Genomic DNA, 14773 nt, shown 5'->3' with positions numbered 1-14773 from the left:
TCTGTGATTACTGATAATACACTTCTTTTCTAAACAAGTCTTTGATATGATTTGCCCTCCTTGGTTTTATTATTGTGCTTATATTTTGCAGGCGATTAGTGTGAAAATCAATGGGAAAATGCTGCAACTGTTCAGATTTATAATACTATTTCAGTGCTTTAATGCTGAAAGGCTTTACAGCTTCTTGTCAGACTTTTTAAGGGGTTTACAGCAAGTCAATGTAATCTCACTGAACTACAAGCATGCTGCTCATTGAGTGTTTTGACAGCCACATAGTATGTTGAATGAAGTGCAGTGTATCACAGCTCCCTCTAGTGGTAAACTTCTGCAAACGGGGAACTAATAACTGGTAGCATAAGAGATAATTATCATAAGATGTCATAAGAAACAAATAAAACACGCTGTATTTAACTCCATCACTTACAGACTCCTCAAATCGGCGTACAAGCAACAACAAGCTTTAATCTTAAAATCATTTCTGCTGAGAGAAATAATTTTATTTTGTAACATTTAAAATCACCAGAGTGTAACCAATGTGAGCAGGAGGCAGAGAGAGAGAGAGAGTGCAGTCTGCTACAGAGTCATTCATGTGGGAACATTAACATTTAGGGGAGCAGTGTGTCTGCCTGCCCTCATAGCTGCCTGTCACTCACAGGCATCAGACCGAAGTGCTGTGTGACCTTTAAGTTATGTTTGTGCAGACAGGAAAAAGAAGTTCAACCTCAAAGGCTTCCACCATGACGCTGTATTTCCAGACATTTATCTCTTTGTTTCTCAAACTATGAACAAACTCAGAGAGGCAAGAAACTCCTCAGATTACTTCTGAGCTTTCTATGTTGCTTTCAAGTTTCAGATCCAAGCCAAGCCCCACAGTTAAGGAGGTTTTTAAACCTGGAGGTCGTACACAGGTACACGTTCCCCAGAATGTCACCCCCTATTCACTTCATTATATTTTTTCTTTCTTTCCTAAACCTCGTAAAAATTTAGTCACTGGCTTCATCTCCACTTTTCCTGCCACGTGTTTCTGCTTGGATTTCTCTCATTACCTCCAGGAGCTTTGTCTTTAACAGACTGAAAACTCATTTCAACACAGCTGACATTTCACGAGCACTGAGGGCCTTTTTACCTATACTGACACAATTTAAGCTGTTCAGTTGGAGACATTTCACCCTCACCAGTCGCACAGCTGCCCTAGGAGGTACAGAGGGAAGTGGACAGAGGTCAGGACAGAGTTTTAGGGCAATTTATCTAATGGACTTTGCACTGGATGTGTGAAACACTTCACTTAACTCAGCCTCTGGCCACTCAATTGGCGTGTGCATGCACACTCGTGTTTGTGTCTATATGTCATGCATGTGTTTTAAGGTGACAGTGTTAAAGGGCAAGTGTGCTGGCACTGACCCTTTGAATATTTGGAAGTTGGGGATTTTCGCCCTTTACAGAGAAAACACATAAAAAGTTTTTAAGACTCACCAGCATCACTTCGATCAAAAGATAACCTTAACGTTACAATGTATTTAGGTTTAAACTCTGTATGGGCATACAAGGCATTACATGGCAGAAAGTGGGAAAATCGTAAACCTTAAAAATCAAAAACAGCCTAAACTAGACAAATAAAAAGCCTTGTTTTATTCACAAGAAAGAAAATTAAGCTTAATTGCAGGCAGATGAGTGCACATAGCTTCAGAAAACGGAAACAGGAATAAACCTGGTACCACATCAATGAAATCTCAAGGTGAACCTAATAAGGGTGTAAAAAAACAAAAGGCATAATCTAAGAGGAAACTGTAGTACATGGTGTGAAAGCTGTGACAAAACAAGAAAAAAAACACAAGTAAAAATAAGAAACAAAGTGCAGATAACATTACCCAAGGCAGTCGCAAATCTTCCCACATAATTCTGCAAAAAGAAAACTGCTTTACCAACAACTGAGCTAAATTAGTACCATGAAAACACTGCAGCATTAGTATGGTACCGTGTTCAAACCAAACGGAAGAGTCACAGCTTACTGAAAATTGATCTTTAAGCCAAGTATTAATATTAATAGTGGTGGATACGAAAGCCCTGAGAGGCAAGCAAGAACAAAAAATTGCGGAGATCCATTTGCAAACTCTAACTTGTTCTCCATCCCGGGTTTATGAAAAACAAGGGCTGGTTTGGCAAGGTTAATTTTCTAAATTAAATTTTCCCCCTAAAATGCTCTGGCACATTTAAAAAAAAGAGGCAAAGGCTGCCAGTGTCAGAACCATTTTTCCAACTCACTTTCTTCTCATGTTGGAAAACAGCTGGAAGAAAAACCTTTTGTGAGAAAAACATGCTTTTCTATGGGGTTTTTTTCACTGAAAACAAGTAAAAAAAAAATAAAAATCCTGCCCTTTGCCATTTCTGTAATACTTATATTGGCCATGAGAGGGTGACAGGTCCCACTGTGCCATGTTCTAAGCTAAAAGCATTGATGTTAATTTCTTAATCCACTCTTAAAGACAAAGCACATATATTATGTCTTAAGAACTTATCTAAAGTTCCCATCTTGCTTTTCTTTTGACGTACGTAGGTGGGTTGGGTTTTCCCAGCATGCTGCAAAAAAACATGCCAGCGGACACAAGCTGAAGTAAATTGTGTTGATACAGATGTTATCGTGCACACAGTCATTAGTGTTACTCTTCTTCGCATCAACTGTACAATCTTCCTAGTACCTTAGAGTTGCTGTTGTGGAAGGCGTGTCGAGCTATGGGTGAACTTGTGTGCTCCCTTTAAGACACAATAATCCAACTAAAGGGAAAACATGTCTGGCTTTGTCTGCTTTAAAAATGGAGTGTTGGCGTAATGTGGCTAAAATGACTATTGCTCTGCCTTTCAGAAAGACAGAGCAAATAGATGACATTTAGCAAAAAGTGAATGAAATGTAAAAAAATGTTAGCCATTCTTAATTCATACAAACAAGAGCAGAAACAACATAGAGCAGGTTTAGAAATGGATCACCAGATTTTTTTCCCCCTTTACTTGCCTCTGAGGGTTTTCATGGCGAAACACATGAAAGACAACAGGTATAAAATGCTTGTTAATTATTATGTGAAGTTTTTCCACACGTGATGCCCCTCAAGAGCAAAGAAGGAAAACACTGTTGGCCCGAAAAGAAAAAGAAAAAAAAAAAAGAAACACAACCGTCTGATACATTTAAACACAAAAACAAGCTTGGACATAAAAATATATTGTGAATGTGAACACTTGTAACTGGGGTGATAATGGGGTCCTGCTGATAGAAGCAAAGCAACAGAGTGAAAAGTGTGTGCCATCATTTTACAGTCGGCAATAATCAACAAAATCATTCAAGTTTTCAGAGGAAGTTACACTTACAAAAAAAGGAAAAAGAAAACACTCCGTCTTATCTGTTCACAGTCCTGTGTACAACAAACACTATGCCTCTTAGCCTTCCTGCAGCCGGGTGCATCCTTCATCTGTATAAGTGCTACTTCACCAGTAGGGGGCACCAAGCTCATGGCCTGGCATTGAGGCAGATGGTCACAGTGGCCCTTCAATAGGAGTCACATTCATTTAAAAACAGGTGTCAGCACAGCCCACGCAGGAGTCTCCTCAAACATCTCTGGATTACACGTCTGTGGTGCGGATGCTGTCGTCATCCAGGCTGAAGGGAAAGCTGCAGCCGGTTTGAGGCTGAGGCTGCGAGCGGTGCCTTCGACGCCCGCTCGCCGCATCTGCAGATGCTGTGAGCATCCCCAGTCCACTGGCCGAAGGTGCCGGATGTGTGATGGGGCAAGGATTTTGGGTAGAGAGGGAGTTTGAGGAGGAGGAAGCAGATGAGGAGGTGGACGAAGAGGAGAGTGGCACAGAGCTGAAGGCGCTGTCCTCATCCTCGTTATCCATGATAGACGGTTCACACGATGGAACGGGTGTCCAGGGCTGCCATCCTGGCGCCACAGAGCAGGACTTCACCAGCTGAGGTCTCTTATCTGCTTCACTCTGCGAACCACGAGATGTAGAGGAAGGATTGTAACTCCGATAGCACGAAGAAGCACGTTTAAAAGAAAAACCCTGCAATTAAAGAGACAAAAGCATCCCCGCTGTCAATTGTAAGCAAGGATTTACACTTTTCTCCCAATAACTTACAGCTAGAAGTAAAGAATTATCCATTTCTGAAGACAGAGTTACCTTAGAGGGACCCCTGAAATCCTGGATCTTCATCTGAATGTCCCTGATCCAACCATGCATTTCCTCTGGCGAGTCTGTCTATAGAGAGAAAGGGCCCATGTTATGTTTCGCGGTAGCTTTTGTGCCTGTTACCTGCCTTTTAATAAGGGCAAAACGCAGCAACAGCAGTCATCACACGGTGCTGTGTACTGTAAGGTAAAGACCCAAAAATCAAACAATGCCCTATGAGCAACCACCTGGCAATGGCGGGAAGGAAAAACTCCTTTTTAACAGGAAGAAACCTCCAACAGAACCAGGCTCAAATTACCCATCTGCCAAAGGCAGAGCACCAGAACTCGCTTCAGCAGGTAGTGAGGCATCAGCAAAGATATTGCTGGTGTTTGACAGCAACACAAATATTAATCATAAAAATAGAATGGGAGACAGAGCTTTCAGCTTCCCTCGTCTTTGGAGCAAGCTCCACAGACAAATTCCAAACTGGCAACCGTGGACACTCTTGTCCCTTTTTGATAAAGCTTAAACTTAGGATTGGCTCACATGACCCCGTACCCTTCCTGAGTTACACTACAATACGTCTAGGCTGCTGGTGTGGACTGAGCACTTCTTCTTCACTCTCTATGTGTTTATACACCACTTTGCACTTAATCATTAGTCATTAATAATCTCTGGCTGTCTTTCCTCCTGTCCCCCTTTCCCAACCATAACCGGTCTTGGCAGATCGCCACCCCTTAGCCTGATTCTGCCAGAGGTGTCTTCCTGTTAAAAGCGAGTTTTCCCTTCCCACTGTCGTCAGCTGCCTGCTTATAGGGGGTCGTCTGATTGTTTGGGTTTTCTATTATTGTAGTATCTTCATCTTATAATATAAAGCGCCTTAAGGCAACTGTTATTGTGGTTTGGCACTACATGGGAATTGCCTGATGTTATCAGAAAAAAAGCTAGAACAGTACTCAAAAATTATCCTCGGTGGTAACTGTACTTATTGTCATGCGTTTATGTTTGGAAAGAATGCACGACAGGAGATCACTATCCGCCCTCAAGCTATTAAAGGTGTGTAAGGACTCCAATATTCATCTTTATTTTAGTTTAGATCACTTTTTATTACAGTGTCCACACACGGAATGAGAAGTTGTGGTTATCCTGTTCTTATTTACTTCAGTTTATTATTTGTTTTTCACACTTCCTTTTTTTTCCTTGCACAAACAAACAAAAGCGCTCATGCCTGCAGTCTGTCTCTATCCCCGCACTTCCTATCTGATCCAGCCCCCAACGCCTCCGTCAGCTGTTCTCCCGGGGGAGAGGAGGGGGAACGGATATTATTGTTGTTATGGTAACAGATGGCTGTGCCCCTTTCACAAAAACAAACTTCGCATGCTCCTTAAAAAAGCGACTGCGCCACACTTCAGCAGCAGACCATTTAGAGAAAACATGTCGACAGATCAGGACGGTGTCACCAGGGAATACAGAGCTTCTCTGTTCTTATTCAAATATCTAAAAATACAACAGGGACATTCCCTTCATTTCATGAATGCAGGCCTTTTTTTAATGAGTGTTGTATACAAAAGGAGAACAAGGTTTTACCTGAATGTAGAACGTTCGGTTACTGGTGATGATCTCAAAGAGGTTGTCTCTAAGCAGGAGCTCCCTGATGGATGCAAAAGTTAAAACTTAAAGCAGCTAAAGAAAGGGACAAAAGCTAGAGTGTGTCTTACAGTGTCATTTACAATACTTATACATTCAAGTTCAGCAAGTATATAAATATGAATCTAATAGGTTCGCAACTGAAGCTCAACTTCAAGCCTAAAGTGACTAATTATTAAGGGAGAAAAATGTCAATGTCAAAAAATGTCTTAGTACGACTTTGGTAAGCAACGAAGCCGCACCGCTTGATGGATTGTCGGAGCATTACGGCTACCGTAGTCAGGAGCCTCGGAGTAATCTGGGTCCAAAACTCCGTCCGCTTCAGGTCCCAAAGTCAAACGTACAATGCTTTACCAGGTGTAACAATTAAGTTTAACATCCAGGCATCCATGAAAACAGAATTTATTAAATTTAACAGAGTTAGAAGTTAGCAGGATGTTAGCTCGCTAGTTTCCACCGAAACATGATGTACCATGTTCTGACTGAGAGATTTCTGGAAAAATTAAAACGTACAGCTCTGCTATAACTTCCAAAATAAATGAAGTCAGAAAACAAAACAGCAGTGACGTTTGTAGGGTTACTGAAATTGGACTAGCTGGTATATAATGATGTGCTACGTGATCGCTAGCATAATATAAACAGTGAAGCTGGAGGATGAATGCTAATGCTTGTTTCGCTTAATGCGCCTTATGGTCCGAAAAATATGGTACACTAGAATAAAAAGGGGGTAACAAGACAGGTTTCTAGAGGAAACAAAAAAATATTATATTGTAAATAAATCTAAGTAGTGCATAAAGACAGAAATGATACTGTAAGTAATTTTAGATATTTTGCAATTTCTTGGTCATTTTATGGACAAAAATACAATATTTCCCTGTCTTAAACTGTAAGTATGCTGTACTTTTTGGGACACGGGCCATATTATGGAGTGCATTTCAGTTATGCAATACTTAAAATTACTGTATGGCATAAAATTACTTACACAGTGCAATTATTTCAGTGTTTCCTGTAAAATCCTGACTTGTTAGCACCTTTTGGTGGTCTACCTACCTTTAAGCATTTGTAGGGAATTATAATTAGATTGAACTTTTTTATTTGAAATTACAATTTAATTACAGAGGAATTACACTTTTAGTCATGGGGCGTATTATAAAGTGTAACCTAATTTCCTAATACTGAGCAATGGTGCAGTTCCTCAGTTTATCATCTGTCTAAAGCTATTTGTTTTTGCTCCCTTTGAGCCAGCTGTCTTCTGATTAGCTGCCTCTGGCAAACAGCAGGTTTGGGCAGCAGGTGAGAGGAGTTTCTCTGGAAGGCTCACAGAGTTATGAGTAGAAAAAAAACTGTGGGTTTAGATCCGACTGAAGCCTACACGTTTGGCTCATAACGATCACATGTTGACCTCATTATTTCAAACTTTCACTACCTTTGTTCACACCATTTATAACTTATATTTAAGGGCCCCTTTTAAAACCTGTGAAACTCATGTAAAGATGATAAGGATAAACTTGTCCATACATGCAATGCAACACTTTAAAACCGGTTAAGAGTGCATCATCTGCTCACATGCAAGTATTCACAATTGTTTACATAGTATAGAGATAACCAGACAGAGGGAAAGCAAAAATGCTGGCAGACTCAGACAACTTTCATGTTTTACTCACCCTGACTTGACGAGGCATTCATGCACCTTCTGAATGTCCCTCAGTGGAATAGATCGGATAAAATCTTTCTCCTAGGACAGATTTTTTGTTTTTGTATTATTGTGAGTTATTTTTTAATGTTTTGGCTGCTATAACACTGTAGTTTTCAAAATTTTGGGACAAAAATATTCAGACAAAGATAACAGTTACTCTTAAGCATGTAGAAAAAGGGGCAAAAACATGAAAACCCTGGTTTCTCACCGACTCAGTCTTGTAGTAATTGACTGCGTTGTCATCCAGGGTGAAAAACCGCCTCTTCCAGCTCTTCCTCTGAAACACATACCACATTACCATTTCCACACTCATGCTGTTTTTTACTCAGACTCAGTCTCAGTCTGAACCTGTTATGAGACTCACCACATTTCCCTGTTTAACACAGTAACCACATCTCAGCAAACCCGGCCTGTTGCCCTTCCTCTCTCTCCCTTCCGTCTCTTCATTGTCGTTCTGAAACATTTCATGAAAACCATCTTTATTATCACTTTAGATATCATGGTCACGGAAACCACCACTGTCGATAACTCAGACTAGCTTAGCACACCGCATTTTTGTGTGCTTTTGCCACAGTTTTGATTCTTATAATGCTAAAAAAAAAGTGTGTGTGTGTGTGTCCTATTCATTTTACCTGAATAGGAGTGTGCACTACCACGCCGCCAATAATCTCAGCCTTGTAGGCCTGTTGTCTCTTCCCTCCTTGAGCGTCACTGATCACTGTGGTCACATCAGGCCTCACAGGTGCAGGGCAAGACTTAGGCACCTGTGAACAGACGGGACACCTCTGAGAGCAAATAAAAGGACTTAATTGTTTAATTTCCACAGCCGCTCTTCCTCACTCTGGGAATACTTTCTTAGTCATACGCTCGCCACAACACCGTGACTGTTTTACTGCAGAGATAACTGAAAAACACCTCGAATGTGATCTGCTATGAAAGATTGCAAGCTTTCTCAAAGTCCACTGATGCACGAAAGCGCAACCAAGTGTATCCAAGCAAATAAAGCCCACTAGACACGCAAATGTTAGCGTGGGGTGTATATCAAGTAGGGAGCAGGAAAAGAAGAAAAACAACAGATTTGCAGGTGCATGCTGGTCATACAGTAAAAACAATAGTAGGGCTGTGTGATGCTGTGCTGCATTTTCTGTTTTTAGAGCTGTTATCTAGCCTACAGTTTCCCAAAACTGGTCATACAGCTGAATCATTCAGCTAAATGTATAATTTCCTAATAAACTGCAACACATCTAGCTCAAACAGACAAATATTAAGAGATGTATTTTAATAACTTTACTCCCCCCCCATGTGCTACTTTTATTCCTGCAATTACATCATGATTTCCTTTTTTACACTCGCTCAGAAAAAGAAAAAGAAAAGATGAAAGAAAAAAAAAGGCGGCAGAGCAGCCCTGCCCTCGATGGGGAAGTGAAAAGGAGTGAACAGTGCCGCTTCCTGTGTCAGTGAGCAGGTGAGAGAGGCAGAGAAACACTCTTCTCTGTTACCGTCCATCAGGAGACATCTGAATATCACTGATCAACGAGGCTCCCGGACATTTCATTGAGCTCACACAAATATTATGCAAATACATATGAACAAGTTTTGACACCTTCACCGCAGTGACGTTTGTGTTATCAGTCGTCTTCTTGCACATTCACAGTTTCCTCATTCAGCAATGTGTGTGTGTGTGTGTGTGTGCGCGTGTGTGTGAGAAGGGGTATCTGTGGGCAACGGGCTGGCATTTGCAGCCACCTGGGTCGAACTGGTTTCAGTCCCACCGCAGCAAAATTGCAGCTTCCTGCACTCAGGTGGAAACAACTCCCACTCCCCCACCCCAACACCACCAATAACTGCTAGATCAAGCATTTTCTCATGTAACGGCACTTACTGTTATCTTGCTGGCCTTGTTGAGAGCAGCCACCCAGTCTCTCATGTCAGTCACATCATTGGCTTGCAGGAAGTACCGTCGCGAAAGTGCATTGATGACTGCCGGAGAAGAAATCAGTTCCGTAAATAACCACATTAAATGCAATGGACAATACTATCACATATGGGAGATTATGTGATTGTGAACCATTTCATCAGCGTCACTCTGTTCCTCCCTAAAAAACTCACCAAAACAGAACTCTGTCTTGGGCTTTTGCTTCGTTGTAGCTTCACTCACCTGAGGACAGAAGAAGAGAAAAGAAATGTGAATATAAACTGAAAGGAGTGAAAAAAAAACAGAGGAATAGAAGATTCACATTTTTGACATAGATCTGACTGAGTGTCCAGGGAGAAGCCGTCAGCGCTGCAGTGCAGAGGAGCCAGATGTCATTATCTGTGGTTACCTCAGTGAGCGCGCTGACATCTGGAAAACTTCACAGCGTCTGCCTCAGCTCTGCGCTGCATGTGACCGTTAACTAGAGATAACTCTGACCTCTTTGTGTATCTATGAACTCTTGCACGAATTTGCATGCTATTTGTGTGTATTCTGTGAATTCTTGTGTGCTCGCATTTTAGATATCTAAGTTGGTGCGCTGGACTTTACTGTATGCAACCACACTGCGGAGTCAGTCATGAAAGTGGTTTACCTTAGAGATGTAGGTTAATTTCAGGCTGCCAACAGAGCTGGCTCCACTGGGCAGGTTCTGCATACAAACACAAATACACAGACTCGTCGTTGGCTCAGAGTCCAAGGTTATATGGCCACTATTGGTTCAATTTCATTTCCTCTTGCTATTTGTGAAAGTGTGGGTCGTGCATGCGCATGTGGAGCACCTGAGGGTTGTCCATATACCACAGCAGTGCATTTCCCTGCGTGTCAAGGATGAAGTATCGTCTCTGGAAGCGGCAGCTGTTCTCCTTCTCTTCGATGTCCAGGAAGCCGCACACACGGTTCAACCGGTCCACGTACGGCATGCTGTCGATATCACATATCACTGAGGACAGACGGACAGTTAGGAAGAGAAAGATTCGAGTGGGATGGACAAAGAGAGACAACATGTGAAGGGAGCAACAGGAGGCAAAGACAGGCAGATGTGGAAGATAAATCATCTTTCATTTAGTGTTCAAGCGCACACAAGCATGCATCCGCGCACACACGCAGGAAGAAATAGACCACTCGCACTCAGCAGTTTTTCATGTGACGTGATTGAGGCTGTGCAGCAAACCCTGAAGCCCGAGGCTGAGCTGAGGCCCTCCACCACAGCCAAAAATTACAGACTGCACTCATGATCTGCACACACGCACATTTCCATTGGCCAGAGAAGAGAGAGGAGCAAGGAGAGAGGAGAGGGAGGAAAGGCAGGGAGCGAGGGAGGGAAGAAAGAAGATGAGAGGAGGGGGAGAAAGATGGTGAGATGTGTTCATTGAAACGATGCCATGCGTGTGAATCACCAAGCTGCTGACTGATTCCTCAACACAGTTGAGGCTCATTCAGCTCAGAGAGCCTCAGCTCTATAGACTTTCAATTACATTTTATCAATTGGCAAACATCTCATAGTATTTATTTTTCTAATGGGTAACCACAAGGCTTATGGCTTCATTTATATTCTTGTCCTCCTTAAGTTGCCAAAGGAACTTTCACTGTTGACGGAGCCTCTTTTGCATCTCTGTCGACTAAATGTGAAGTAATCACAAAGACAAACTCCAAAGTTGGATGCACCCAGTAAAATAAATAATCAAATAAATTAATAGATCCATTTGGAAGATCCTTACTTTACCAGATTTGAATCTATGGAAAAACTTGAATGTAATGAGGCCACAAAGGTAATATGATGGCAAACTAGGCCACATCTGTGACTGATCTTTTTATACAAGACCAAAAATTATAACGTGACAGTCATATAAAATACATAATCAAGACTGAATGGCCGTGCGCCCTGCCAGTACTTTTTTACGGGCTCGTCCTGGCTCGGAAGCCTTCAGGAGATGGAAATTATCAACATTTCCATGAAAATATTCAGACAACCCGCTCAGAGGAACAGAAGACAAACACAGACTATGTCTTCACCGTGCCGATGAATCTCCAGTGAATCTATTTTTGAGTTCATGGGTAAGAAAATGTTTCATTTTGAAACTGCTTTGAAAAAATTAGTGGGTTGTGCTTCTGATGTGTTAGTCTGCTGCTATTTAAATAGGTCAAAGATACAGAGGCGCTCTGCAGAAAGTCTTGGTGTAATGGAAAAATGAAAACGATGCCACAGAGGTCAGCTCTGACAGTAGCACACTCCCCACACATGCACCCATGTGCACAATAAACCATTTTGGGCATCAGAAAACATCTGGCTTAGCCATTATAAAGACAAGCAGCGGCGAAGCTGTGGCATCTTTGGCAAAACTACATTGACAAATGTCATTTCAACTGTCTTTACATTTCTATCAAGTACCTTAGCTTTGAAACGTGGCAGGATAATATAAACAGAGCAATCATCAGTTTGTGTGCAGGAAAACAGAATGTACAGATCACAGCAGCGATATTAGTTGACTTATACCACATCCAAGGTAATGAAGTGAAACCCACCTACAGCACCTTTACATATCTGCTTCATCTGTGTGCAAGCACAACACAGTCTGGCAGAAACTGATAGTAAATCTCTTAGACCAATGTGTGGCATGTCTGAGAGGTTTAGTCATGTTCTTCTTAATCGTTGGGGGAACTTGTTACAGACTTATTACAGCACTGCAGCATCTTTTGTTCTGCCTGGTAAATGCTTTACTTTGTTCTCAGATTTATCAAAGTTCACCCCAGAGCTGCTAAAGACAGGCTCGGTAGTTCTTCCTCTGGCATTTGAGTTAACTTTGAGGTGTGAAAACGGTGAATAGCTCCTTAATAAAAAAAAATAAAAATACAGTTCGTTGTTTCATCAAACAATCTTCACCCAAGTAGTTTCAACACTCCCTACAATCACTTTTATGTAAAATTTAATAAATAAATAAAATGATCTTAAAGGATTATACAAAAGCAGAAATCCGGATCTTGAAATCCGGAACACAATTGGGGGGTTTTCGTCTAGTCTGGAGCGCTATTTTAAGATGTTTGGCATTTTGTGGACCAGTTAATCGAGCAAATCGTTTAACTGACAGTAAAAGCAGCTGCGTGCAGCACGCCCCTGGATACCAAGCTTGACTGCCATGCGCGTGCATGTCCAACGTGATTATGAGCATGCAATGAAAAGTGTCAAAATGTGATCAGGCGCAATTACTCAGCAACACCTGACAGACATTACATTTGTTCAGCTCAGATGACCTGCACTGACTCACCAGATCCAACGACTCAACGGCCAGCCACACCTACTGTACCGCACGCGCACACACACACACACACACACACACACACACACACACACACACACACAAAGTACCCCTGTCGACTTAACTTACCCGCTATGGAGAGTCGGCGTGCGCCAAAGCCAGCGCCCCGCAGGGCTACGAAGCAGCGGAGAGAGACGCGAGTTTGGTGAACAGAAGCATGCTAAATAAAGTTTTTAAAACCTAAAATAAGCCGTGGATGTTCGCAAGACCGGCGTGCGTGAAACTCCGACACCCTCTTCAATTTGTTTGTGTGATCCGATTACAGAAGACTTGTCCTTTTTTTCCGGGTTGGACGTTTCGTTATTAGAATAAACCAGCCCCGGATGTGATCTATGCGTCCCCTGAGCACAAGCAGGGCTCTCCTCCTCCTCCTCCTCCTCCTGTCTGCTGCTGCTTTAATCTGAACAGGTCTTTTTTTCTCTCTCTCTCTCTCTCTCTCTCTCTCACACACACACACACACACACACACACACACACACACACACACACACACACACACACACACACACACTCTACTTTTATCTTCAGTTTTAAGTTGCAAAAAAAAAAAAAGTGTGGCAATTTTGAGAGCTGGGACAAACACGAGACGCACACGCTCAGATGAACCCGGTAGTTCACACAGAACAGCTGAAAGGGAAGGGAGTGTAAACCTGGATAAACAGGAATACAAGACTCATAGTGTCATTACCGCTGGTAGGTGAGGCTGGCAGGTGCGAGATGTTATGCCAAAAACAGTTGGTGCTTTAAAATATATATAAAGTAAGCCTAAAGTTAAAGGTTCTCCACCAAAAGCGGGGCTGTTGTTCAAATTTAAAGATAACTGCCTCACGGGAACCCTTTAAAATGCTGTTTCAAACGCTTTCACACATTAAAAAGGGAAAAAAAAATCAATTTCGTCGTGTAGTTGTAAGTGTATTTGTTGATAGATCTCCTCTGCAGACCTTTAACCCCATAAATTCTCGTGTCACATGACACAGTGTCATCAATAGCAGCCGCACGCCTGCATGAAAGTCCTGCATTATTTAGATAAAGAGAAAACGGTCGGTTATGCTGATTAGTGCGTGCTATTGGAAGAGTTGAGTGTTGTAGCTGCATGTGATCCCGTGCAACAAAAATATGCAAAACATATTCCATGAAAAAGCATTTGTGGTTATCAGACTTATAATTTACTAACCTTATATCCCGAAGCACGACCGTTGAAGCACAACGACAAAGCACTAGTGTAGCCCAGTGCTATCAGAGACAAACATCCAAAGTTAAAGCAGACACATCAAAAGCAAATATATGCAAGTGTGGAGGAGTTTAAGGCTGTCAGTCAAAGGTGTTCATGGAAATTCAGACTTTAAACTTAACACATTACCTTATTGGCAGTTTCTATGGGTACTTAAGTTGAAGAGCTCATAGATAAAACTTTAGCAAGTATCTGAAATATGTCTAACTTGCAAAACAGCAACTTCAGTGTTAAATGTTGTGTAAAATAATAAGTCATCCATCTGACATTGCCACAGGATGTAAAGAAGCTCACCGTATTCTAATAAAATGCTTAAAGCCTGCTTTATTCCACCTTTACACAAAAGTGACCACAATTGAGGTCTGTGATGAAACTCTTGAGTGATTAAAAAAAAAAGAGGGCTTAAAAGGTGAACTGACCTGACCTCTCAGTTTCAACATCTCACCCCAAGTTTAGTCAAGAATCTGGTTTTAAAGTTTTCACACATGTAAAGTCTCTACTGGATCTGAGCACAACACCTTTGTAAGTGCTGAAATAACAAATATCTACATTCACAGGAGGGATTCTGTGTTCACTTTTCTTGCTTTCGGCAAAATTGTGTCCTCCTGTTAAGAGGAAGTGGTTGCACGTCATATGACCTGCCTCAGGACGGAGACCTACCTCACTGATTTCATATCCTGTGGCGACTGCACAGAAATTAACTTACACTGTTGCAAAAGGAAGCTTTGAAGTTTCAGCAGACCCTTCTG

General features: G+C 41.9%; 1 protein-coding gene across 2 annotated transcripts; it reads right to left on the bottom strand.

Moving 5' to 3' along the window:
* Nucleotides 1-12838, bottom strand: plekha2 (pleckstrin homology domain containing A2). 2 transcript variants are annotated; one of them, XM_063489802.1, is made up of 11 exons: nucleotides 10259-12838; nucleotides 10072-10128; nucleotides 9614-9662; nucleotides 9387-9484; nucleotides 8137-8268; nucleotides 7869-7958; nucleotides 7713-7781; nucleotides 7473-7543; nucleotides 5749-5812; nucleotides 4171-4248; nucleotides 1-3981 (listed from the first exon to the last, which is right to left on the bottom strand). In XM_063489802.1, exons 1-11 carry the CDS (start codon nucleotides 10532-10534, stop codon nucleotides 3610-3612), a joined length of 1356 nt encoding a protein of 451 aa, XP_063345872.1. In that variant the 5' UTR covers nucleotides 10535-12838; the 3' UTR covers nucleotides 1-3609. The 2 variants fall into 2 exon arrangements, with proteins under 2 accessions (XP_063345872.1, XP_063345871.1); XM_063489801.1 differs by having other exon boundaries at nucleotides 1-4053; nucleotides 10259-12835.
* Nucleotides 12839-14773: the final 1935 nt, after the last annotated feature.

The sequence above is a fragment of the Pelmatolapia mariae genome, linkage group LG12 (assembly GCF_036321145.2).
Source record: "Pelmatolapia mariae isolate MD_Pm_ZW linkage group LG12, Pm_UMD_F_2, whole genome shotgun sequence".
NCBI lineage: Eukaryota > Metazoa > Chordata > Actinopteri > Cichliformes > Cichlidae > Pelmatolapia > Pelmatolapia mariae.
This window is presented reverse-complemented; position numbering and strand designations above follow the sequence as displayed.

Excerpts from the sequence above, each read along its gene's own strand:
- plekha2 (XM_063489801.1), bottom strand. The coding sequence starts at position 10,534 with ATGATTTATCTTCCACATCTGCCTGTCTTTGCCTCCTGTTGCTCCCTT. Across the intron at positions 10,129-10,258 it reads GGTATATGGACAACCCTCAG|AACCTGCCCAGTGGAGCCAG; the intron begins GTGCTCCACATG and ends GTTTGTATGCAG. Across the intron at positions 7,959-8,136 it reads TAGTGCACACTCCTATTCAG|AACGACAATGAAGAGACGGA; the intron begins GTAAAATGAATA and ends GAAATGTTTCAG.